At 32.1% G+C, this 27748-nt stretch overlaps 1 protein-coding gene across 1 annotated transcript in view; it reads right to left on the bottom strand.

Annotated features, from left to right (window-relative positions):
• Positions 1–1713: 1713 nt before the first annotated feature.
• LOC125077199 (probable G-protein coupled receptor 158) overlaps positions 1714–27748 on the bottom strand; it is a 191068-nt gene continuing 165033 nt past the window's right edge. Inside the window, exons 5-12 of the mRNA XM_047689059.1 lie at positions 18911–19054; positions 16944–17144; positions 16324–16502; positions 13858–14072; positions 11399–11537; positions 3761–3866; positions 3247–3390; positions 1714–3128 (exon numbers count right to left, since the gene is read on the bottom strand). Of these exons, the coding sequence (XP_047545015.1) occupies positions 2520–3128; positions 3247–3390; positions 3761–3866; positions 11399–11537; positions 13858–14072; positions 16324–16502; positions 16944–17144; positions 18911–19054 (1737 nt within the window). The 3' untranslated portion in view covers positions 1714–2519. The remainder of the gene's footprint in view (positions 3129–3246; positions 3391–3760; positions 3867–11398; positions 11538–13857; positions 14073–16323; positions 16503–16943; positions 17145–18910; positions 19055–27748) is intronic.

Genomic DNA, 27748 nt, shown 5'->3' with positions numbered 1-27748 from the left:
GTTTTTTTTTTTTATTCTATACTCGGATATATGAACACAGCAGTATGTTATAAATCGTCAAATTATCCATATACACTTAAATTAGAGGGAACAAAATTAATTAAAAAAATCACCAAAATTACAGACATAGTACGAGCAGAATATAAAGCGGAACATTATAATTACTATAATATAAAATATATACATATATGTATGTTACATATTTACGCTTAAACCGCTGAATCGAATTAGATGACATTTTGATTTTATACATAAATATATATACATATATCTTAGAGCTGTATTCACAATAATTATTATATTTTACAGCCATATTATTTATATTGGTTGGCTGAATGGTCTTGTGTCTTTAATATACGGGTAAAGCCTGTGATTGGTTGAATACTGAAAGCTACATTACTTATAGATGTGTAATTTATAACACGATGTCATTCTTTGGCTTTTTAGATAACACATTTTTTAAATTCTATTTTTAAAAATAATAATAAATTTTATGTCCTTTATTTTCGTGATATGGTTTTTGCGAGTAAATCTATTTTATTAAGAGTTTAGATCAAAATTGGATACTATTTCATTTTAATTTATATTACTATAGTAAGTATTATTTATGTGCAATGAACAACGCGTTTAAAACAATTTACAATATTTGTTATCTTATCGTCTATATTTTGCAGACATTTTCTTTAGTAATTAAATATTATATTAGTATGTTTGTAAATATAAACTTTTTAATTAAATCGTTTTCGATTAAAATTCAAAGTAAATAAAAACTAAGTTTGCTTAAAATTGCGATGAAATTAATATGCAGTAAAACTTTTAATATGAAAACAGCAAGAACCAAGATATAGTCCAAGCGCTGATGTACTTATTTTGGTTGAAGAAAGAAAAGCATATTATACAGACAATAATTAACACATAAACCTTCATTAAAATACTGCAAAGATTTCTCAAATTGAATTTAAAAAAATACATATTAGAGTAATATTCACATATAATTGAGCACCAGTTAAAGTTAAAGCATAAATATATTTAAAACGTTTATAAATAATTAAATATCATAAAATATATTAATAATTATTTAAAAATAATCAATAGTTTTAATTTTTTAATTTTATCGAGATTTTTTTTTTTACGTAAATGTGATTGTGTTTTTCCTAAGCGTCTCTTAGACTACAATCATTATGCGGCGAAACAAAGGCATTCCTCCTACTATTGCGGTGGAGTTCACTTTTCAAAATGACTGCAATTTTCTTGCCAACTTACCTTTTAATTTCTAAAGAATTTCACATGTCAAAGTCGGCGATGTTAAAAATGATGTTCGTAAATAGATTTAAATTCAAAACTAATATTTAGAGAACTGTTCAATGGTAGTTAGAATAGTTTTTTTTAATGGGAGACGCCTCGCAACTGATAAGTTTTTGTGAAGACGGTTTTTTTTTTTACGTTATGAAACAATATTTATAAAGAAAATAAAAAAAAGATAACTAAAATACAACAACAAAAACAGCGTTTGATATATAAGATCAATATGTATCTCTAAGTGATATCGTTTTCACAAGAACGGAGTCACCTAAAACCCTTAAGATTAATATAAATGACAATTTACATAAAAAATATAATTTACGTAAAAGTATGGAATCAATAACCACATTACGCAACGCAAACATTCAAACAATAAACAAATTAAAATATTATACGATGCAAAATGGAGCCCTTAAATATGCTTCTAACAAAACCTTAATTAAGTCACAGACTTTAAAGTACGCTGTGATAAAAACCATTAAAAAAAAACAGTAACATTAAGGTAACATTCAAGAGATAAAAAGTGATCATTACCAAGAATAGTTAGCTGAAATTGTGTCGTTTTATCAAACGGAGCAACGCAAAATTAACAGAAACTCAGCTTAGGTAAATATAACAGCTATCCGTTAGCAAACTTAGCAGTTTAAAGATAAACTCAAAGCGAGAACTACTTTTGAATAATTATGTCTATTTACATCGCAAATTTAAACTATATACCGTAAAATATTCGCAGGAAGTAACTTTGATATGCATTTTTAGAACTATCGAACGTCTTAAAAAATTATTTAGACTAGATTAAAAACTATGAATCACAGTACAGACTAGCATTTACAAAGGAATCTTCATATGCTGGAACCGATTTTAATTAATGACAACTTGGATGATTTGTATTAAAAAAAAATATATAAAAAATGTCAAAAGATCATCTCATGTTACATTGTGTTTAATTGAAGAAACACTCGATATAATATATTTTCGTCATAAGTTTATAAACGGATGCTTAATAAAATTTTAGAAAGGAAATTATTTTTTCCTTAAGATTCGTTGAATCTGTTTATAAACTTAACATTTTTGTCAACAATAATAAAACGTAAATAATAATTGCCATTAAAATATGAATTATAATCAAAATATTCAATACGGCAGAAATTCTTCTGCCCATTTAAACTCATCTCAATATTGGATATAATGGAATGTAAGTACAGTCTTCTCGAGTGTTAAACTGTCACTTCTTCAGTGAAACGACTTTTGTCGTCTAAATTTATAACTATAGCATGAGTCCTTGCATGACCTGATCTAACTCCTCTTATTGTTTCCGTACTACTTGGACTGGATCTAACTTCATTTCTATCACTTTTGATACCATTTCTTGCCGTCATTTCTGGCGGTCGAATATCACTACAGCCGGCTTCACCAGATATTTTAAAAACACCATTTTGTTTTTCATCTTTTATTTCTTCAGCTGTATCTGTTTTACGTTTAGGGGAATCTGTTGTGATATCTGTTTGGCTTTGTTCTGCATTACTGTTTTCTGCGCTTTTGGTTGGTGTGAAATTTTTTTGTCTGTATGCTGGTGGAGCTTCGAAGGGTAAATCTCTGCCACTGCTACTAGATTCCTCACCTGGCGTTACTGTACACATTAGTCTACCAGCAACTGCACTAAACACTGTGTTTAATTTTAATGGTGCTGATTCAGATACCCCTGGTTTTCTTTCATGTGATGTGGCAGCATCTTGCATGGTAGCGATAATTTTTCCAAGGTGAGCACCAGATCCACAACGTTCTCGAAGTTTTTCAAGTTGATTGCATATTTTTTTAAACTCCTCCTATACAAAGCATGAAGGTTACCGTTATATAAAGCAAGTTAAGGAGATTAGTCATGATCTTTGTTAATATATATAGCGTAGAATAAATATTAAATAAATAAATGTTATTATATGTTACCTCCAAATCTCTTTCAGTCATGTTATCACAGAAGCGAGTACTGCGGTTAGTAGTCATAGTGTAGGTAGATTCAGCTGGTCTTGATCTAAATTTTCCAGTTTTTTCCCTGTCATCTTTTCCATGTCCTCTAAACACCATATACGCCTGGCACGAAACAGAATTTTTTTTTTTTAAATAGCATTAATTTAATTGAATTTACTTGGCAAGAATTTTTTACGTGGATATTTCTAGGAAACCTGCATGTCTGATGAACTTCTCACACATGTAAATATAACAATTCGCATTAAAGCAGTGTATGATAAGCCTTCTCCTCTACAAGAAGTGACTACTTATCACGCGTTACTGTGGCTGCGGTGGTTAACGCTAATGGCACAAATATTATGTCAAAATATTCTGTGGTTTTTTCATGATGCGATTTCAAAAAAGAATCAGCGATTTTTTTTATAAGAATAGCAAGAGACACATTATATATTTTTGTAAGCAAATTAACTTTGAAACATATTTAATTACTTACCTTGCTACCGAAGATGAAACAAAGCAGGAGAGTAACAGTAAGCTGGGTGTGACAGAAGAATATTATGTACAGAAGATCTGGGTTAGCTGGTGACTGTAAAAATAGCCTGCAAGAGAATATATCAATCAATCATTATTGTAACACATGGCATCTCGTTTTTATAGTATATAATCCTCTGCGTTAAGAAAGAGACGAGACTTTAGCTCAGTACAGTCTATTTTGTTTATATCATAGATAGATGGTCTAGCCAATGACCCATCTGATGGTAAGTGGTCAGCACTGCCAATATACATTATCTATATTATATTAACTGCAACAAATATTAATTATTCCTAATATCACCTATGCACCAACAACCTTTGTAACTAAGATTTTATGTTCTGTGTTCCTGTAGTTACACTGGCTCATTAACCTTTCAAACCGTAACATATTAATAATAATTATTGCCATTTAGCAGGAGAATACCACCTACCACCATACCACATAGTAATATTTAAATTGATGAATACTCACTCATCATAGTAACTATTCATATGTAGCGGTTTTGTGCAAGCCAGTCTAGGTACTTACCGAACAGGCTTGCACAATGCCCCATCACCAAGTAAAAGCTTAAAGTTATACATAATATAACTGTATCGAAAATAAAACTTACTTTTCAATTTTGTAAAATTTAATTAGGACAAAAACCTGAATAGATAGTAATCTAATTAATATTTTTCAATGATGGTAATTTTGTTCAAACTCTTAATTAACTCGGATGAAATTTTGACTAATTTAAAATCGAGTGTAATTTTATTAAATTAAACGAAAATATAGAGTTGTAAAGTGAGCCTCAAAAGCGTAAATTGGTAATTAAAGCGGGTTTTAATTAATAGTGCGCAATAACAAGGCTCGGTATATTATTTTCAAGTGAAATTCGTAAATGTTCGTATTATTAATTTTTTTTTCTCGAGTACTCGCTAGCTGCTGAAAAAGTTCGTGTATAAATCGCTTTTTTAGCGCTGGTAACCGGGTCTAGACTTTTTAAATTAATTATTTTTAGAATCGTTTTTTATTTTAATACACGTTTTTATTTTAAGCATAGAATATATCTACTAGATTTATTTTGTTAATCAAAATTAAATTTGTTCGAAAAGGCTTTTGCAAGTAGATGAGTTATTTTATAGAGATAAGATTTTATTAAATGTAAAGCAACTACCGGTTCGGTATATAAAACCTACTTAGAATAATGTCAATTGAAAACATCTCAATCCATTAAATCAATGTGTTTTCGAATAGTTTTTGGACAGTAAATTTATTTTTTTTGCCCATCGACAAACAATTGCTGTCTTTCGTAATACCACACAATGAGAATGAGATACAAATATATTGAAGTCTTATGTTATAGTTCCAGTTTTAATATTATTTACAACAGATCATTTAATATCTATAAATAGTGTATATTTGAATATATAGATGTTTAAATTGACGTAGAAGCTCGGCGTAGCTTTCATCCTAAGTCAACATACCTTGTATCCTTTACCTTCAAAGAGAATATCGAGCATAATTAAAAATATAGGCATGGCTAGACGGGCAGACAAAATCACAAGTTATTGACGGGAATATATATAGGTAACTTTTTGGGTTCAAAACATTATATACTTATTGGTATTTAGGAAATTTAATTTGAAATTATAATGTACCATCTGATGGTGGTCACATTAACTCACCACTGTAACCACTGTAAGAAATTAATCATAATCGTTTTCAACATCGTCAATGGGAACCGCCAATCTTGGGAACTAAGATGCCGTGTACCTTGTATCTGTAGTTACATGAGGCAAATGTGTTTTTTACAATAAAACATTTGAAAAACTAAATCAAGCGTGTAAGATCATTTAACAAACAATCAAATCAATGAGTAATGTGCTTGATATTAAAATTAAACTTATAAAAAAATGTTCGGACCATTTCAAACCCATGTAATAATATTGTCAAATGGTATTTTCGTTTTTAATATAATATGATGTTAAAATTTGTTTCATATATTTATTTTTGAACTGTTTATATATAGAACCAATAGTTTGTATAAATATGTAAATATTTAATAAAAATATGAATTGCAAAAGTTGCTTGCAAAAGGAGAATTGGTCATATATTTTTAACCAAATATCAGGACTCCTATTTGAGTATTGTATCAATTTTAAACCATACATTAAGTCTACGCAAACGAAATTATAGGAAGACACGTTTACGCGACCAGTAGTATAGTGTAGGTTGACTTATAATTAAACTTAGTTCAGTAAGTTTATCGGAAAGAAGCGGAGAAAGAATACCTCATACACGTTTTTAACTATATGCTTTTATAGGATTTTAAACCGTTATTAGAATCCGGCCTAAAAATCACAAAATACAATTTTATACCAAGAACACTAGTAAAGAAAAAACGTAATATATTCAAATTCATGAGACAGTTTTCAACAACAATAAAAGTAGCAGCCTTTAAATATCACTGCTGGGCTAAGGCCTCCTTACCAAGGAGAAGCTTTGTACCTTTCTCCAATATACTGCATATGCAGAATCTCATATGCCGCATATTTTCCTTTTGACACCGCTAAACACGAGATGAATTAAAACCAACCAAAATTAATCACATGAAAACTTAGTGATGTTTACCCCGTTTGAACTCAGAATCATCGGTTAAGATTCACGTCTTCTAACCACTCGGCCATGACGGCACTAAACAACATTTGAAATACTGTAAATGCAAACTATGTAAAATAAAGATAAACTTTGTTACTGGAAATATAAAAGAGTATGACATACTTGTAATAACAGTGTGGTATGTTGGTGTCTAAGTTTTCTTGACAAATACATAACTTTCGCATTGCTCTGTCTAAATAATGTCGAGCTTAAAATATTTTATTGAAACTATGTCGACTATTCGTACGTTGTCTATGCGATGTACTAACAACATCACATATTTTTCATTGTTTTATTCAATGTAACAGTTCTTTAAATTGTTGTTTTCGAATGTTTTCGCTGTTTAGAATTTACAATTTCCTAAACTTATTCTTTAACATAGAGGCTGTAACCCATCTGTGGGACATACAATTTATGTATGAATAAAAACTGTTGCACTATAAAACAATATTTTATACTTTTTCGTGTACCATACTGCTATGACGAGTGAATTATATGAGCCGAGATGCCTCATTGGTTAGAACGCGTGCATCTTAACCGATGATAGCGGGTTCAAACCCAGGCAAGCACCACTAAATTTTCATGAGCTTAATTTGTGTTTATAATTCATCTCGTGCTCGGCGGTGAAGAAAAACATCGTGAGGACCCGGCATTTGTCTAATTTCAACGAAATTCTGTCACATGTGTTTCACCAAACCGCATTGGAGCAGCGTGGTGGTATAAACTCCAAACCTTCTCCTCAAAGGGAGAGGAAGCCTTAGCCCAGCAGTGGGAAATTTACAGTCTGTTAATGCTTAAAATGTTTAATTATACTCCTGCTATTACTTTAAACTTATAAACTGAAACTACTATAATCAGATTTATTTCGTCCACTTTTTTCATTTATACCAAAGTCATGATATTTGTCAATCAGTTATAAGCCAAAATTATAAAAAGATTGCTTGACATTCACAGCTACAAGTGCTGTTCGGACTAGTCAGGATATTATAAAAAAGTCACGCTGGCATGGCACTCTACTCGTAATGATTTTACGTATATATGACAACTATTATATAACGACGATAAATGGAGCTAAACTATAAACAAATTTCAACCTTCGAAGTCATCTCATCATCGGACAAGCGGGTTCGATAACGAAATACCAAATAACGGTTAGTTTTACCAATTAGTAAACGATATTTAAACAATTCATTTGTAAATAAGCGATATCAGATTACTCAATGAAATATGTACTATTAAATATGGCTTTACAGAAATAAGTATCTTATTTTTATATGGAGACTGTTAAAAGTAATAATTATACATAAAACTTATTCATAAAGTTAGAGCACGTTTTAAACATAGTTGTACTTCGCAGTTTCACTCGCCCACTCAGACTATACACGTGACAAACGTGAATTTCACGTCATTGTCAATATTAATAATTTCGTGCAGGTCTACGATGTACCCGATCGGAACCTATCCACAATTAAAAAATAATTACTTTGTAGGCGACAAGATATGTATATCCAAAAAATTCGTATAATCGAGTGATCTCGATATTAATCTAAGAAATTCAATGACATGACAGTTCAACGGGCGGCCATCTTTGACGTTTACGGGTGCGTTGAGCAATTGTGTTCCAAATAATAATTTGCATGGTAGTCAGTATTTTTTTTGTTTTGTATGATATTGGTTGGCGGACGAGCAAATAGGTCACTTGATGGTAAGTGGCCTTACATCGCCAATGCGCCAGCAACCTTAGGAACTAACATGTTATGTCCCTTGTGCCTAGTTGCACTGATTTACTAGCCCTTCAAACCGTTATACTACAATACTATATCCTGCTATTTAGCGGTAGAATATCTTATGAGTGGATGGTACCTACCCAGACGGGCTTGCACAGAGTCCTACTACCAAATAAAAGTATTGTCTATTTAATTATTTATATTTGTTTAGTGTTATTTATATTACCCGAGCGAAGCCGGGTTACCATCTAGTATTATAAAATTGTTGTTAAACGAAAACTGAGTGACTTGGTTTGTCACGGTGTTAAAAAATGAACTGTCAGTTGAAGTGCTTGATTAATTTCATAATATATTTTTGTCATTATTCGTATTTAATTAAAACTTGTTAATAAGTGTCCGTGATTTTTTTTTATTTTTATATAAATACATGAAAGTAATGAATAAACTTTGAGTTATTATTCGTTACTTTTAAGCGGGATATGAAATAATTTATTTAATTAACCGTTATTTGTTCTTTACCTAATTAATTAATCTCATCACCTCTAAATCAAAATGCTACCGATTTACTAACCTAATTGGTAGCATTTCGAAGCGGTGTTGATTTTAACGTTATTTTATTTTAATGAAATAAACTTTGCAAATAGGAAACAAATAGATACAAATAAAATATATTTACATTGTTCTTGTTATCTATGTCGAAATCAAAAATCGAATTATTTTTATTAAATCATTAAAGATACAAAAATGTAATTAATAGCAAACCACAGGTGATTAAAACAAATTCTCTTGCTTATTTCCTCCAATGGTACTTTAAAATGTTTAGGCAGAAATAAATTTAGTAAGGCTCGCAAATTGAAATTCACGAGAGCCGTTAAATTTTCAGCACCTTTTCAATTCCGGTGTTTAAATTATACGCTGACGAGTGTTTTGAATGGAAAGTGTTTTTAATCTATACAGCGTGTTGAAGAAAGGTGTTAGCGGTTTGCCTATTAGTAAGTTTCTATTAAGATATTTTAATGTTTTATTTAACGATTATTCTAACCGACCGCTTTTGTCTTATTAGTTAGGTGGACCAACGGAGGTTGGCTGCTGGGACGCACTGATGAAAGATCTGCCAAAGCAGAGCATAGCGGGAGTAAGCCGCGGTTGCGTCACAAGATCGTAAGTTCTCGATCCGTGCCGAAGACGAGGCCATCGCAGTGGTTTTATTAGGTAAGAATAATCCAGTTTCCCCCAAAAGTCTTTATTGAAGGTTTTCACTTATTGAAATACTGAAACGTGTTTCAGTCTGCCCGTGACCACGAACACTGCAAAGTGCTCGAAACGTCGGGATGTTAAAATAATTAATATACGCGATTAAATCCGTTAAAAACTAGTTTTATTTCAATGTGTAATAATCGCGAAAATCTAAGACAACATTAGGTTTTCACTTAGTTAATAAAAAAAACTAGCTAGCTCCTGTTCGGCCTAGTCAAAGGTTACAGGTATGTGGTAGCCCGCATTGCCATCACGTTTGTGTGTTCTATACAAAGATTTTTTACAAAATACAAATGGAACTGTTCAAATATTAAACGTAATTTATTTATGACGTAATATATGTAAGAGTGATGAGTTGGGTGTTTTGTATTGTACAGTATTAGTATTATTGGCAGTGGCGTAGCTATTGTAGGGCCCGGTGGTGCAGTGCACCAGGGCCCCTGAGCTCTGAGGGCCCTCTAACCTAAGCTATGAAAAGAGCTTTGAATAGAGATGAAGTATGGATTTAATTTACTAACGATATGTTCAACTCACTGTATCCTGTATCCTATTCTTATTACTATCTATAATTTTGAATGCCAGTATACGTTAAAGAGGGGGCGAGGGCTCGATTCTTTTTCTAACCCACCTAGCTACGCCACTGTATTGGGTTATTTATTTACATACTAATATTCATCCGTCTGGGTAGGTACTGCCCACACATTAGGTGTTCTACCGATAAACAGCAATACTATTATGTTGTTACTATTATGATGTTCCGACAAGCAAAAGGGACATAACATCTTAGTTGCCGAAGTTGGTGGCACATGGGGGATGTAAGGAACGGTTAATATTTCTTAGAGCACCATGCAAATGGGCGGTCGTATTAGGTTTATATCGGATTGTAATACATTTAGAACCTTTTGTACCCCAAAGGGTTGAGAGATAAATATCTCTCAACCGTGCGGTAATTAGAAGTATTTATTTGTAGGCGTTTAGGTTACAGTTACGTGCTGTACGTACTTTCCGAATTACGGGCATGTACACACTTACAACTAATACAGACTACAACGGGATATTACTGAGAATTCTTTGAGAGAAAATTTCATTCAATATTCATCGGGATTTGAACCTTCCCTTATTAATTAGTGGTATGTCTTCGGTTCAATGCTAAAGGAGAGCCTTGCCTAATATATGGCCTATTAGTTTAACTAATATGTTAATACGGTATACGGATCGCCTTCGGATTTGATCTCGAACCCTTAGAATATTTTTATCGTACACACCCGTAGCCTTTACGCTCAAGTGGACCAATAAATAAAAATATATATAATATAACAAAACATACCACAGATAAAAAAGGCTTTCTATTTTATTTTTTTTAATTTAAATTGTAATAATTAACATAGCAAAGTAATAATACTTAATTGTAGAATTTGATTGTGCCTAAATAAGATTAAATTTTCACATCTCTTTATTCATACAGAAATGTCTCTCGTTATTTATAGCGTCATTATTTTAATTACATTTTGTTAATTACATAATACAATTTTAGATTTAATCACGCAAATGGATTGGGACGTGTTTTTATTTTATAATTTATTGTACTGCAAATATTAATTAAGGTTAAAGTTTTCAAAAGCAAGGTGTTTTGTTTTCAACCGAAATAACTCAACATAATTAATAATCTATTTAAATAATTATTATATAATACGTTTTATTACTAATATTCGAGAGATGCTCTTTCGACCTTTCTCAGAAATATCCTTATAAGAATTTATTTTTGTGTTTGGCTTATTTGATTGGTGGTCCTAAAATTAATATTTTATGAGGAACCAATAACAATGAAGCTACATGACGTGACATAAAGATACCAACATCGTGTACATATTGATTGGTTCTCTGGATTTATAACGTCATCGTGTACCAATAATGGCGTTGCTACGTGTCGCGATTTAGGGACGCGTGTCACTCTTAAAGGTATGTTACTCACATGGATATATTAAGGAAGACGGATAGCAGAAACTCGTTATATATAGCCATAGAGATGAACCGACTCTCGTTGAACTCGGACGGCGCCTTCCGTACCATGATGCACAGACGAATACCCCACATCAGGAATATTACTTCCACTGAAAGAAAATATCACTTTAGCAAATACAGTCTAGCACCAAATACTTAAAAAAAAAAAATACAAATTATCCGTTATTCAAGGAGGCTTATTAAAATAATTTTGAATAGTGATGTAAACACTGGCAAGAAACTGAGGGCTCTTTCAGTTACTGTATTCCGACATTAGAAATACAAAGTTATATTAATACAATTAAGTTTATTTATTCTGCCTACGAGTATTAAAGCATGCAATCATTTGTTAATATTCACGTGCTATAATCACTGGAATATCTCGAATCGTAATGTATAATATGTATAGCATTAGCAGCCTATAAATTTTCCCACTGTTGGGCTAAAGGCCTCCTCTCCCTTTGAGGAGAAGGTTTGGAGCATATTCCACCACGCTGCTCCAATGCGGCGGAATACACATGTGGCAGAATTTCGTTGAAAATTAGACACATGCAGGTTTCCTCACGATGTTTTCCTTCACCGCCGAGCACGAGATGAATTATACACAAGTTAAGCACATGAAAATTCAGTGGTGCCTGCCTGGGTTTGAACCCGAAATCATCGGTTAAGATGCACGCGTTCTAACCACTGGGCCATCTCGGCTCTAATAATATGTATGCTTATTAATTTATCGTTTTAACATATGTAACTTATTTCAACCACAAAACCACAAGAGGACAAAATGCGACTAAATAACATTTGATATCGAATTGAAATCATATAATTGATCGAGAGAAGATAAAATATTTAGAAGCATTGTTGTTTTTCGAAAAAATGCGTTTTAAATGTCGACGAAGCCGTTATCGGAACTTTGGTAGTAAAATTTAAGTGGATATAAGTAGTTGAGTGCATAGTTTTGTATTATAAATAAAAATATGTTAATGTTCATCAAAAACTTTTAGCAGTGTACAATATAGCTGAGCTAATAAAATAGAAGACTATAGGTGTTCGAAGACGAGCTGATAGGATGCCGCGCTCGAGGCTCGGTGAAACCCTTCCAGACGGATCTTCTTGATAATTAATCTTCTTGTGTTTATTATTTCATTAAGCTAAATTCAAATATCTGTGTGCCTGATTTTATGTTACTTGATGATTTTGCTTTGTGCAAGTTCGTCGACCATTCAGTTATCAGCCAACCGCCAAACTGCAATACTTAGCACAAGAGATTACATCTTAGTTCTCAAGGTTTGTGGCGCATTGACGATGTTAATCATTCATTGGTTAATATTTCATATAGCGCCAATGTCTATGAGTCGATTTGGCCTCTTACTACCCGGTGATATATTTGCGAGTTAACCAAATATTTTAAAAAAAGAACCCATGGGTCACAGAGTAAATTAGTTCCAACTCAACCGATTGAACCGACACTTCGCACAGACAGCTCATTATGCTTAATTCAAATCGAATAAAACTTCGTTTCTTTGAGAATATTATAAATATACTTGAGAAAAATTATAGTGTATATAAATTTTTCTCGTAAATGATTTGACGAATAAAATCGCAATAACGCATACGAATTTAATATTTTCGTTATTTTTAAGAGTATTGTTGGCATACAATCGTTTTATATCTATGTCAGATTAAATCATGATTCAAGCGTTGGCTTCTATGTTGAATATTTAATACTCTTAAAATGAAAATTTATAGTGAACAGTATGTATACGCGTTCTGAAATTGTAAAATTGTTATGGCACAAATATGATAAGAAGTTAAAATAAAAACAGATGGGCCAGTAGTTAGAATTCGTAAATATTAATCGATGATTCGGAGTTCAAATCTAGACAGGCAACATTGAATTTTGATGTGCTTAGTTTATGTTTATAATTCATGTCATGCTCGGTGAAAGACCATCGGAGGGAAACCTTCACGTGGTGGATGAGAATGTACCACTTGTATCCAAACTTGAGAGTGAGCCAGTCAAAATCAAATTATTCTTTATTCAAGTAGGCAGTTATACAAGCACTTTTGAATCGTCATTTAACAAACTATATTAAGTGAAGCTACCGAGAAGTACGGGCAAAAAACTCAGTACAGTTCAGTTACTATTTTAAAATGTTTAAAAATACAGTCATTTTAGTTAAATACAATTATATATGTATGCAATATATCCTGCCAGTGTAATTACAGCCACAAGATATGTGACATCTTAGTGCCCTTGTTGGTAGCGCAACAGCGATGTATGTAAGTAATGTTAATCAGTGGTAATTGTTTGCCATATTAAATATCAGACCTATTAAATTAAAAAAAATAAGGGTACCGCCTTATACTCGCGTCTGTAACTTAATACAATTAACAAATTATTCAATTGAAAAAAGAAAATTTAATACTTACAAGTTGTGAAGGAGTGGTCCCACCAGTCGGTATTGCACAAGTAGGCTTTCAAGTCTTCCCTCGTCCTTCCGACTATAACCGCTGGTGGCGCAACCAGGGTCCGTATAGAGAGCAACACGCAGGCAACTCCGACTATCACCCCGATGCGCCGCAGCAGATACATATCCGATATTTTGACTGCTTTGGCAGAACGAACTTGAAATATGACGGAAATTCTGTTGACAAACGTGTGACTTAGAATGAAGAATTCGAATTTTGTTTACAATCTTGGAGCTGTGTTCCACATTCGAAGTAAATAATTGGCTATCATTGGCGCTGTAAGAAGCATTAACAATTCTACCGCAGTAAAAATATGAGACGTAAAAAAATATATAATTTATCTGTCTATTTTTTATTTTATCCTTATTAAAGATTTATTTTTATTCTTCACTTAAAATTGATTTCCATTCTATATTCGTGTTTTTTGAAAAATTATAGCAAACATAAATAATAATCGGCATATTTATTGGTACATTTCTTAACTGTTAACACGAGCGATTTTAAAACATTGTATATTTTATTTCTTTAATGAAACAACAACAAAATTGTGCATCGTTAAAATAGTAAAACCAGATAATAAGCAGAAAGTAAGTGGCAGCTTATCGTAATACATTTTTGTTATTTTATTTCGAATGTCTTATCCCATTTGCAGTTGAATCACTTGGACCTTAGAGAAATAGTGCAAAAACCTTTATTAAAAGTATAACACTTCGCCTTATTGTCTCCACTGGTGACAGAATGACTGGTACATTTTTTGCCCCGAGGAAAAAAAAGTTCAACGGGGAAATGCTGCTAGCATTCTTGAAACCATTCCACACGATCAGAATTTTCCAGCAACAACTTTTAATTATTATTTGTATGTAATTAAGGCCTTTATGTAAATAATTCTTATGTAAATAAATATTCTACCGTATATGCAATTTATTATTTATTTATTCAGTCACATGTGTATTCCGCCAACCCGCATTGGAGCAGCGTGGTGGAACATGCTCCAAACCTTCTCCTCAAAGGGAGAGGAGGCTTTTATCCCAGCAGTGGGACATTTACGGGCTGCTAATGTAATGTAATATGCAATTACATTATAAAAGTAAAAAGAAGTTTATAATAAAGCTCATACAATATTTGTCACAAATTAATTAATTATTTTTTTACTTAGAACATTGAAACACTACCATCAAATATTTTCTATCTTCATAATACAATCCTTTATGAAGACCGTTATATCTGATCCACGAGGAAATTGGATAGAATCCTTTTAGAATCGAGGGTTTTATTAGGTAAGTGGAATAAATCTCGAAGCCACAGCTGTTTCATGAGATCAAAGGGTTCACCGAGACTCGTGCAAATGTTCCCAAAACGGCGACGTTTAATTTGGCTTGTGTATGACACATATTGAGAATTAAATGTTGGGTCTGATTTAAGTTTAACATAATTAGTAGGGTTGGTAAAAAAAAATAATCAGTTATGACAGAAAGTGCTAGGATATGGCATTACCTTTATAGTAAAAAACAACTAAATGTGCTACTCCTAAGTCCCTTTTGAGAGTAGAAGTCCATCACGCTGATCCCATTCGGCTTAGTGGATCACATACGGTAGAATTTTCATAATTACATTGAACATTCGTAATTACAGTTTGTATCTTCAAATCGTAATTATTTATCCGAATATATTATAATAACTTTAACTATTTCTACATTCCGTTATTAAACTCTCTATTAATTTAATGACACAATACAATATTAATTGAGAAAATTCGTCTGCGACCTTTGCGGTCGACATAACACCATTTCAGTTAAACTTGATGAAGTATGCATGATTTGATACTAAGTGATGATAGTGTGAGATGTTGAGGCTTCAGGTATTTTGGTTTTGAAATTGAAACTTTAAGGGTAAGATGCCGTTCAAGGTCGAATTTGATTACGTAAAGCTTAATGGCCGTACTTTAATACGTCAATAATGATATTAAGATTACTAGTTTAATTTTTCTTTTAACAAATATTATTGGAAAAAATAATGATGATTATCTAAACCTATGTAAATGTAAAGTGTGATTACAGACAGGACTTACCATTTGATGGCTATTTTGACAGTCTTAGGTAAACAATATTGAGAGAATAAAAATATTACGATTGGCAGCAAGTAAGAGGGATGAAATCGAAAATGATTTTCGACTTTTAGGGTCGATATTACAATAATAAACAGTTCACATTCATCTTGTTAAAATAATATTTTCTTTGCTTTAATAAGAAATTAACGGTTTTGGTTGATTATTTTTTATTTGTTATAGTCGGTTTGACAAAGTTTTGTCTTGTAAAGACCATTCGTTTTTGAGAAAAGGAAAAGTGAAGCGTTTACAAACTAACCTTACAACATAATAACTCTATAATACTAGACTCTAATATATGGGTAAATATATAATAAAATTACCTCCAAGTTTTTAGCATCAGCGCACCGTATGTTAAACAGAATCCCACCTCCCGAAGCCAAACTCTCGCAGTACAAGTGAAGACTGTTGGTCTCCCATACATGACCAAAGTTGTGGAGTAAATTAGGAGAGCTCCAAGAACTATCACCCTCAGAAGAGCTGGACTAGCAGCACGAACGACCTGTTGCATTGAACATTTAAAAAAAAAACACAAATTACTTAAATTTAAAATTAAAAAAAGAATCAATTGTCAATTATTAAAATTAGAATTTACTAGCTGTGTACTGCCTCCTAAAAGGCAAATCGGTTAGTAAGGTAATCGATTGAAGTATCAATAATTTAGTGCTTACTTAGTACTGTCCACAAATTATTATTTATTATTTTATTTTTAAATAATATAAACTTGTCATATTGCAGTATGAGCAGAGAGCCTAGTAAAAATTTATAGCTTTCAATTTATATGAAGCTAATTAAGTGTATAATTAAATTTTGCAGCATTAAATAAGCACTTAATGTTCTGCATAAATTTGAGTGATTCTGTACGGCTGACAATACCAGTTCTATAGACGTAATCCATTCCCTAATACTAGTTGCTTTAAATATGAAGTGTTAAATTACTTACCCTAACATGCCCATATTTGATAGTGAAGTACACGATAAATGGTAGACAGGAGATGACGAAGCAGGCCAATGCGAAAATGGTTGTCCTAACCACCCAGTTCAAGGCAGCCACGCACGGAGAGCCATCAATACACGCTTCGCAGCCTTCGGCACAGGGTAAGCATTCGAATGCTGTTCCTATCGAGTACAGGCTGTACTGATCCTACGAAGCAATAAATTAAAAACAATACTGTTATTATTCCTGATATAACATGATAACATCTTACTTTACTTCATAAAAACACTCTTCATCATTGGCAATTGTAAATATCACAAGGAAAGGCAAAGCCCTATCAATGAAAAGATTTGGAGCTTATACACTGCAATAATGAAAAATATAAAATCCGATATGGCCCAATTGACAGAAACTAAACGAGATGGCATAGTAATTTAGATAAATGGAAAATAACCAAAAATTTCTAATTCATACCCGGACAAACATTCCTGAGGTATCAGGTATTTATATTATTCATTCCAGAAGGAAAGTATTGTGAGTAATTCACATAATATGACGAATGAAATTTTGAGTTAAACGAAACCATTACGTTTCGTATTACTGTGTTACTTGTGTGTGTTAATACACACTAGGTCATCGTGGTGCTATGCACGTATTGATGTTCTCATACATAAATAGTCATTGGGCTGAGGGCAATACGTGGTAATTGTATGGTGTCATGGACGGCGTCGAATATTTTCGCGAGCTATTTACCTTGACAAATCCAGGCAGAGATGTTCCGGGTTAAAACTAGGGCGACCGTCAGGGTCCAGGGCTCTAATAACGAGTTCTGATTCGCAGATTGGACAGGTATATTGACAGTGTAGGTGATCTGATCCAGCTGGTAGTTATTGTGCTAGGTGAAGTTAGTCTCTTTCTGCAAATGTGTCATGTTGCAGAAAACGTGGCCATCACTGACAAACTTCACCAAAGAAAAATGTGGAGATGGCGTCGGCGCATCTTTACTCCACCGGACGCGTTATTGCAAGTAAGGGGGTTCTCGTAACTTTGGAACCCTTCTAGCCGTTTTGGTATCATGGTAGCATACTCAAGTGGTCCCGTGATATTCACCAAAGAGACGGAGTTACAATTGGTCTTTTAGCGGCCAATCCGACATACTTCACGTGGGTAAAACGCGTAAATGCGCGATTTTCCAGTAAGATAAAAAAAATGCCCATCGTAGTGGAATAAGCTATAACCCTATTTCTAAGTTATTTTATAGTAGCAACAATATAAATCAACATGATACTCACAAAACATAAAGAAGTGTTTTAGATTTTTTAACTTCGTAATCGTCTTTTCCGTTGTTAATTGCCTTAATAGAAGTATTTATAGCGTCAATTAGTTGAAGTTGCGCAAAAGCTTTTAGTGTCGTGTAAATAAAGTAAAGAATTACGAGTAGTAACGAGTATTTAATGTGGTGTGTTAAATTGTGACTTGTTTTTTAAAACATATGAATTAAAAAAACTTTAAAGTAAACTTGTGGAATGAAACGGAAACTTATATAAATACTTTACATCATAATTAATATAAAATTACTCGGTATTTGCTTTGATTTTATTCAAGAAACGATTTGCTTACTGGTAATTGAATTGTCAACGTAGCTCTGAAGCTACCATTACTATTTACGTATCTGATGGCTAAGAATAACGAGTAGTAGGATGAATGTATGAAAAACACATACCAGTCTTTCTTAGCCAATTAGGCTCAACTACTACCGTCAGCAAAACATATTTTTTGTAATATAATCTTTCATCTTTATATGCCAGTCGTGCGCTTGAATCGATCGTGATTGTTGATTTATAAGTTATATAATATATCATTCGAATTATCGAATAATCTCTTCTTGACAAAATAAGAATTATTTTTTCAATAAGATTTTTTTTTTGTCACACTAGATGTGACTTAAGATTATAATATAATAATTGGCTTACTGATAGATTCTTCTCATATTCTTCTTCGATGTCACTTCCATTATAAAATCTATTTTCAGCGGTCGTGTTTGGAAAATAAAATCCACGACGACAAACGCATCGATATGACCCTCTTCTGAACCCCAATCCAGGAACAGGAACACACTGTGGGACACAAACGTTATTAAAATAAATGAAATATTATAGCATGGCCAAATTTATATTTTATTTAATATATTACTTGTTTATTCATTATCAATAACCTGATTCGTTTTTGAGCACATTGTAAAGTTCAAATAAAAACGAAAGAAAAACTTTCGTGCCAAAAAAGTAAACCTTTTATATTTAATAACTTATTTAATACTTCTATGTTTAAGTTATATATATTTTTTTACTATTCAGATAATATCAACAGCAAGCTATAGAAGACTGGTGTCACAAGTTTCTCGAAACTCATCTAACGTGATTGACATCTAATAATTTTGCAATGAATCGAGATGGTTAAACTTTTTTCATTTTCCGGTATTTCCTTGTCTGTTAGGATTCGGCTAAATTTGTAATCCAGATGAATTGATGTTGCACTGTTACATTTTTAGATGGAGAATTTCATACATCCTTTAAATAGACGTAGCCGTTTTAAGATTCTCTATCATTTCTTAATATTATTTGATTAACACCTTATTTTAGCCTTAATTAGTATGTGTGGATCAAATCTTAATTGATTATAAAATAAATCAGTAACACCCAAAGTTTTAGGATTAAATTTTGTGCCATATTTATTATTATTTTTATCATCCTAGTATCGCCTATAATGTTGTTACTTTTTATCATTTAATGTATAAGTGTTTTTTTTTTATTTTCATCTCGCTTTTTGGAATCTGTGGGAGTGACATCGTGAAAATAGACTGAAGTGTGTAACAGGAAGGCGGGGAAGCGCGAGCTATTTGATTTGAGCAATGATTATGTGTGGTGCTAGAATTGTCCGTCAGAGGGTACGAAACCATTTTTCAAGATTATATAACAATAAATCATTTATTTTTTTATATTCTCATTTATGTGACATGTTTCTTCTTCTAATGTTAGTACAATATATAAAAGTAAAAAAAAAGCACTGATTACCATGACCTCTGCACCAATCCTTTAGAGATTGGTAACTCAGCTCGAAAGCCAAACTGGCTATCGTGATGCTGAATGTAACATTCCAGTTGTGAATTGAGCACTCGATCAAATTATTTTCAAATATCTGTAGCCAAAGGTTAGCCCTATAATTACTTCTGTCTGCAATATCAGCCATCTTATTTTTAACTACTGATATAACTACAGTTTTATCATATCTTCAGGCAGATATGAGTGTCTTAGACAAAAATTGACTCACTTCCTTAGCAGTGCCATTGATACCCTTTGACCAGGCTGAGTATTAAGCATCGACTGCGAGGTTCCTAACGGTAATCTGACAGTAAGTATATTATAAAACTGTTGCCTGTGTTCTCTGAAAACATCAGCTATTTCACCCGAACCACTCAGGCTGCCGACACATACAGGAATAGCCTCGTATTTTATTCTGGCCTTCCAAAACGAGCGAAAATCATTTTTGTAACGGTTTGCAGCCAGCTTATGCATTTGTTGCTATTTTCTCTTGGTGGTTTTGACACTTCTCCAGACGACTATTTAAGAAATTATTAGTCTCACTCTCACACATCTCTTCATAAAGAGTACCAGAATTAGGTTTACCATACCAGCACCATAGATAAAAATTTTGTTTAGTCCGCATATTTGCCTCACTGACATGCATGTGTCAACCGACATTTATTTTTCCTAAATACTCTCCTGTTGTATATTTTTTGCAAACCTTTTAAGTGGGCTGCCTTCTGACTGATTTTTTTTGTTCATAGATTATATTTTGGTCAAATTGCAAGTAGAATATGTCGCTCTTAATGTGAATGTTAAGTCAATACAATTAATATCAATTCATTTAACATAACAAATGACGTTAGACACAAATGCCTAATGTTATTTCTATTGATATCAGCAACGGAGCAGAAAATCATTCAACAAATGGTTGGTCATTACTTTTATCCATTCTAAATTTACAGTCGTATTGTATAAAACATAAGCCATTTTGTGAGTTATCAACTCAGGAATCTGTCTTTACCTTCATTGTATCTAAAATTAGATTCACAATTACAAGAATGAATATTAATACAAAGCATTGTTAGGAGGTAAAATATATATAGAGGGTACGACGTCGGGTCAGACGCGCTGATGCGGTTCTTTATTAATGATGAGCTCAAAGATGGCTTTGTAAATAGACGTCAAAGAAACAGTTTTAATATATTATGAAGCTAGGAACAAACTAATTCAATAAATACGAATCACCATCAACACTATGTGAAAATACTTCTTGTAAAGTAAAGTTATTTAATGGAAATTGAAATTACTGATAAATTATTTGTTAATCAACAAAACTTATTCATGTTAAATTTATTTAAATTATTCAGAACGAACGTCACTTGCAGATGGTTCTTGGTTTTATTAGGAAATTAATTACTTTAGTTTATAAAATCAGCGTCAAAACTAAAATTTTTTTAATACTTTATTAAATGAATCAATATAAAATATAGCCCTCCCTTACTTTACTACAATTTAGTTCATTTTTAAAATATACTGACAAATATTAAAATACAGTCAGCCTTTTAAATTGACCTGAATCTCTCCACCTGTGACCAGTCAGATTACCAAGTTGAACTTGTATATTAAAACGCGCTCTAAGTTTTTCATTAAAAAAATACAAATCTCAAATATTTTATTTCATTGTACTTGCGATAAAAAGGCATTTCAATTAATAATAATTCATAGAGAGCTGAAAATCGGTACAGATCTTAGGTAAAGCATTTTAAATAAAATATCAATAATGACCACTAATGACCACATTTCTTTGAATTAATGCAGTAATATGATCCAATCTTGCAAACCTATAAATATCATTATTGATATTAATCAAATCAAATTAAGGGTCCTCCAATGAAGATACGCCTCGAATTGTCCATCTTATTGTCAATCTTCAACGTCTACGAGAATATTATAACGTTTTACTATTTTGTTATGTTATCACTTTTGTGAAACTTAGCCAAAATAATTCGAACTCCTTCATTGAATAACTAATAGAATAATAACCCATATAAATATATCACTAAGAATTTCAACGACTTTCATAAATTAAGCAGGTAATCGTAATTTGCTTTTTTTTATCGTTACATTTCTTTATAGAAGACACCTGTTTGTGTGTTGATATGTTTGTAAAGGTTCCATTTCGAACAGCTGAATATTACTTTCGTATGGAACGCTTTTTTTATTATATAATATATTGTTGTGTTTCCGAAATAAATATTATTTTGAAATGATTATGTATTGCACTATCTGATGGAAGGCGGTCTGCTTGTAGGAGTCTGTGTGCATCCAACTATTAAATTAAACTTCTCGTGTCCCTCGAGTTTGACCTTACCATAGACTGTATCTTGACAATGAAAATCTGGTGAGTTAATTGAATCGACCAAGATTATACACATAGTTTCACCACTAGTAAAGTGTGACGTTTTATGACGAAATGATTTTCTCATCGTAGTGACCACTGTACGACGAGATGAGAAGAGAGAATATATGATGAGATAAACTTAAGAGTCGAATTACTATATTATTGTAAAGCTGAGATGACCCTGTGGTTACAAAACTTTAATCTCAACCAGTTTATATTAAGAGAAGCACTATTGAATTTTCATTAGCTTGATTTGTTTTTAAAATAATTAATATATTAATTGGCGATGAAGAAAACTTGATTTATGGAATGGTTAATATTTCTTACAGCGTCAATGTCTACGGACGTGGTGACCACTTACCATCAGCCCATATGAACGTCTGCCCGGCCCCATCATACAAATAAAATTATATCACAACGAAGGTCCATCTCGTTTGCTAATTAATCTTAGTCGATAGATCGTATAAAATAATGGCGAATTTAAAGTTCATCGAACCGTTTGAGTCGATTCGTAATACGGGTGAATAATGTTACTGCATTTTATACTCTGAACAGGCTGAACTTTAGAAGTGACAGGTCAGAATTAATATAAAAACCACGAGGTTTACGGAATACCTGATTGGAACGAAGTTGCTTTGGCTATAAATTATGTATTAAATAATAAACACAATGAAATAATTAAAGCGAAGAATGTCCTTGGACGATTGGCTAGCCGGCTGTATCCTCGGAAGTCTTAAAAAATATTCGGATTTTCTGTCATGAAATTTTCAACAGGAAATTGTTTGTAAATTTTTCGGTGTTTATTTTTTCGTGCCTTAGAGAAAACACCTTACGTAAAACACCTGGTTCATACAAAACGAGCAACCTATATCAAACGAAACAAGATAACCAAAAATTAAAGACATGATTTGCTTTGCCTGAGATTTATTTTTTCGAACTATCACAGGCATAGTTCTTTATATAAGTGTAAAGTGTGGCACATTTGCCAAACTTAAATTTCGTTAGCCTAAAATTCGATATGTCACTTCCATTTCTACTGGCCTTATTCTAAGGTACTATAGTGATCTACGCTTCATCGGGTCAAACTTCAACTGACCGTGCTTTGACACCGAAAATCTATATGAAGATCTCATTGGGCCGAATGGAATTAGTGAATCATTCCAGCTTAAACTATGACGCAGTCGAAACCCTACCGGATCGAAAAGTTATTCAGCTTACTTCTATTTAGAATTCTCTGAATATAGTTTAGTATCTTAGTAGACTACATACACGACTTTTGTTCATATGAGCTTTTTCTGATATATGACCTCAAAAATGACTGGCAAAAATTGGTAAATAGACGTTTTTTTTTTTATTTTTAATATACAACATCCACGGGCTCACAGTTGCCCGTGCCTTTCTTTATATTTTATTTTTATAAATTGTGGCGTTATTTTATATTTTTACTAAACATCAGAATATCTTCGCTGGACTTCGCGAGCTTGTCGTCTTCTTGGAAGACGTGGCCCACACTGACATTTTTTTTTTTCAGTTTAAAAAAGTATAAAAAAAATAAAAATAAAAAAATAACGGTAAATAGACGTTTAAGTGATAAGAAAAAATACGATGTGAAAATTAATTGAAATGAATCTAAAATAAAATGGTAACTGTACTTATCTACTCAAGATTGAAAAAGTCATTCAACAAATTATAACATCAGAATTTATAATATATTTAATATTGAATATTCTGTTGGGATTTTATATACAACTACACTAGTTTTTGAAGATATAACTACACTAGTTCGTGCCTTTTAGAAGGTAGTCAATGTGTCAAATTTTATCAAGATTCGTTCGGCCGATCTGGCGTTAATGAGCAACAAACACTCATCTATCCAAACTTTAGAAACTATAATATTAGTCAAAGTCAAAGTCAAAGTCAAAAATCTTTATTCAATATAGATATAGATAGTGTTTAAACTTGCTTATTGATTGTCAAAAATCTACCACCATTAGTAAGATTTATAACTTCTACAAATATTTAGTTAAAAATTGTGGGGAATCTGTTATACAATCGTAGTTAACTTGGATTTATAAGGGATAAATCGTCTATGTATTTAAAGTATTTACAAATTAATAATCTGCCTCGCAGACCATTTCCCATAGCCCATGTTATAGAAATAAAATTTATTAAAATTCCATTAACATCAATCGGATTACTCTTTGCACGAAAGCAGCCTTTCCTTTTTAAGAAAATAAAATGATATATATGATTCATTTTATATAAATGCACATTCCTGGCCATATATGAAATATAAATCATTAAGTCTTGGCACGAGCTTGGTAAATATTTTCACTAAATTATAGCCGTATCTTTTAACAAACGATCATCCCACATATGGTATGATTTCATCCATGTCGAGTGTCATAAAAGGCCGTCCATTAGTTGGATCGCGATAGCCTCACAAACATCGAAACTCAATATTATGAACTACAAGATTTGTAAGATTTAATTTAAGTCGGGGTACCACCTTTCCGTCGTAATATATCCAACCGCTACGCAGCAATACATATTTATCGTATTTCGGTTTCAAGGATGAGTTAGCCAATGTAACTACAGCCACAAGAGATGTTACATCTCAGTTTCCAAGCTTGTTGGCGAATTTGTTATTTAAGAAATGGTTAATATATCATACGGCGCCAATGTCTAAGGGCAGTGGTGAACACTTACCGTGTGGCCCATTTGTCCATTTATTTATCTAAAATATTTATAATTATATTAAATAGAATGGTTGCTAAAAATGATGTTTCAAATAACTAAAATATAATTATTATTGTACATGCAAAATGGAAAAAAAAATATCCCGCAGAGTTTCTTTCGCCGGTTCTTCTCAGGTCTGAGGTGTTAAATTCCGAACCGATGGTAGATTTTTGACTATCAATAAGCAAGTGTAAACACTTCTATATTGAATAAAGATTTTTGACTTTTGACTTTTTTATATTTTAAATAGAATGGTTGCTAAAAATGATGTCGTAAATAATGAAATCGTTAAAACGTTAACAGCGAACGAATGTCGTTTACAGACAACGAAAATTCGGATGGATTGGTGTTAGGAACGGGCGAACGGTGACACAACGATCGACACGGTAAAGTTTTTAATTCAAGGTCAACCTTGTTTGTGGGTCATAGTGACTCAATGTTTGAAATAAACTAAACGATACTCCAATTACAGTGAAGCTTTTCAATCATTTATCTTTTATGAATAAAATAAACATGTTTGTTTAATGACTAGTTTATAAGATCGAATACTTAGTCCCATGTTTAAAATTGGATTGGGCCAATATTATTGGAATTTTTTGTCGAGTAGTATCAACAGTGTAAAACCGTCGGAACTGATCTGAACTCTTTCCGGTCATGTCAGATTTACTGTAGCAGTCCATTATGAGAGTGAAGGAATATAGGTTATTTTGCTTGCTCACATACTTAGCGATACTAGTCTCGCTTGAGTCGAAATAGGTCAAAACAACAACTGTATTATTATAGCTAGTCTTTACTAGAAACGTTATGTGTGACTAAGTGGTTCGCAATGCTAACCCCAGTCCTCTGAAACGCACTAATAAATTATTTATGGTTATTTATTTAGATACTTTACCACAGTGAGAAAAAGTACATCATAATAGTACATTAAACATTGTTATAATTATCGGATTAAAAACAATAACATAACTTAAAATTAGTGTTCAGTTACATGTTATACAATTAAATTACGAAGAGATTTAGTTTAAAAAAATGCGTAAAGTGAACATTATATATCTATGTATTGGAATTTGAACAGGGATTGATGGCCTGATTTTTATGACGGTACTGACGAAAAATAGAGAGACACTGTTATAAAATAAACGGATGCGGCCGAAAGGCCATTTATAAAACGGACGTGCCATCATTCGAGCAATGAGAGTAAAAGATTTTGTTGCTGCAGAAACGGGAATTTATAGCCGCGTTGAAAGTTCACATAAAATTGTAGCGTCAACAGAATAATTGTTTTAGTGATATGTCTTGTTTTGTTCGATGTTTCTATATATGTGTGCCTTTAACGTACGTAAAAATGATAGTATACTAACGACAAATTTATTATTTGTATTTGTTATAGATTTATGATGAAATGAAATTGGGTCAATAAAGCATTTAAATTATGAATAATATTATTAGTTTTACGTATCGAGTGGAAAAAATCCTTAGGGATCCCAAATTAAGTTTTAGATGATATAACTGTTATTTTAAACGGCGAATATAAATTAAAACGTTCGGATACAAATAAAATTGCTACCACTCAAAAGTAACGAAGTTTTCATTTAAATAACTGTTAATTTATGTAACATAAATTTCATTAGTAACGTTTTTTTCGCCTTCAAAATTATTCTACATTTCGGCTCTAATCCAGCTTTGTGAAATATGCTGAGTATTTTCACCAAAACTATTACTGTGTCTAAAAAGCCAACGATCTCGTTTAAGGGCCGTCCGTCGATTTGCATACTTATGTCAGTTCTGGCGTTTTACAAAACAGTGCCTACCGTATTGTGTAGATCAGATCTTTTGATGCGAGAAACGCCCTTGTCTTGACCTCCAGACCACTAACTCTTGCAATAAACCAAATAATACAGATACAACCGTCTTCATGATAAAAATAAGTGCTACTTTCCTTTTTATTTTAAATTTCATATACGATTTTTGTCACGATACACAACCGCGAAGTAATTTTATATCCTCGTGTATATGGTAGTCTTTTACGTAATGGCGTACATTCAAATTTGTAATGAGGTTTTTATGTCAGAAAATAATTTATAGATGCGTTATAGTAATAGCATCTTAAATCTTAAATAGAGAGAGAATTTTAAAGGTTCGAAAACATCTGCACCATCAAGCGACAAGGCATTATTACAATACAATAGCTTCTCGGTGGGTCTTCGTGGTGATGAATTAAATTAATTTTTGACTATAGAATAGCATACAAATACAATACAAACATAGCATCTAAATACATGACTGAAATATTTCCCAATCAATGCTTCCCAAACCAAATAATACTACGTCGATATTTGCTTGCAAATATTGCGTAAATTCAGAATGAATACACATTTGCGTTGGGAATAAGTGTTCTGCCTATATTCAAGCTTCGACAATTCAAATTTGGATATAAATATTGAAGTCAAATTTATGGTGTATTCCCATGGAAGTATTAGGCTTAAATTAAGTATATAGTAGTTTAATATCGCTGAACGTCGCCTGAATGTTAAAAAAGATTTTAGACGTTCAAGCCAAGAAATGATTTATTCAGATGGGCTTTTACA

The sequence above is a fragment of the Vanessa atalanta genome, chromosome 1 (assembly GCF_905147765.1).
Source record: "Vanessa atalanta chromosome 1, ilVanAtal1.2, whole genome shotgun sequence".
In the NCBI taxonomy this organism is placed as follows: Eukaryota; Metazoa; Arthropoda; class Insecta; order Lepidoptera; family Nymphalidae; genus Vanessa; species Vanessa atalanta.
The sequence above is the reverse complement of the archived record's forward strand: the minus strand, read 5'-3'. Positions and strand labels throughout refer to the sequence as shown.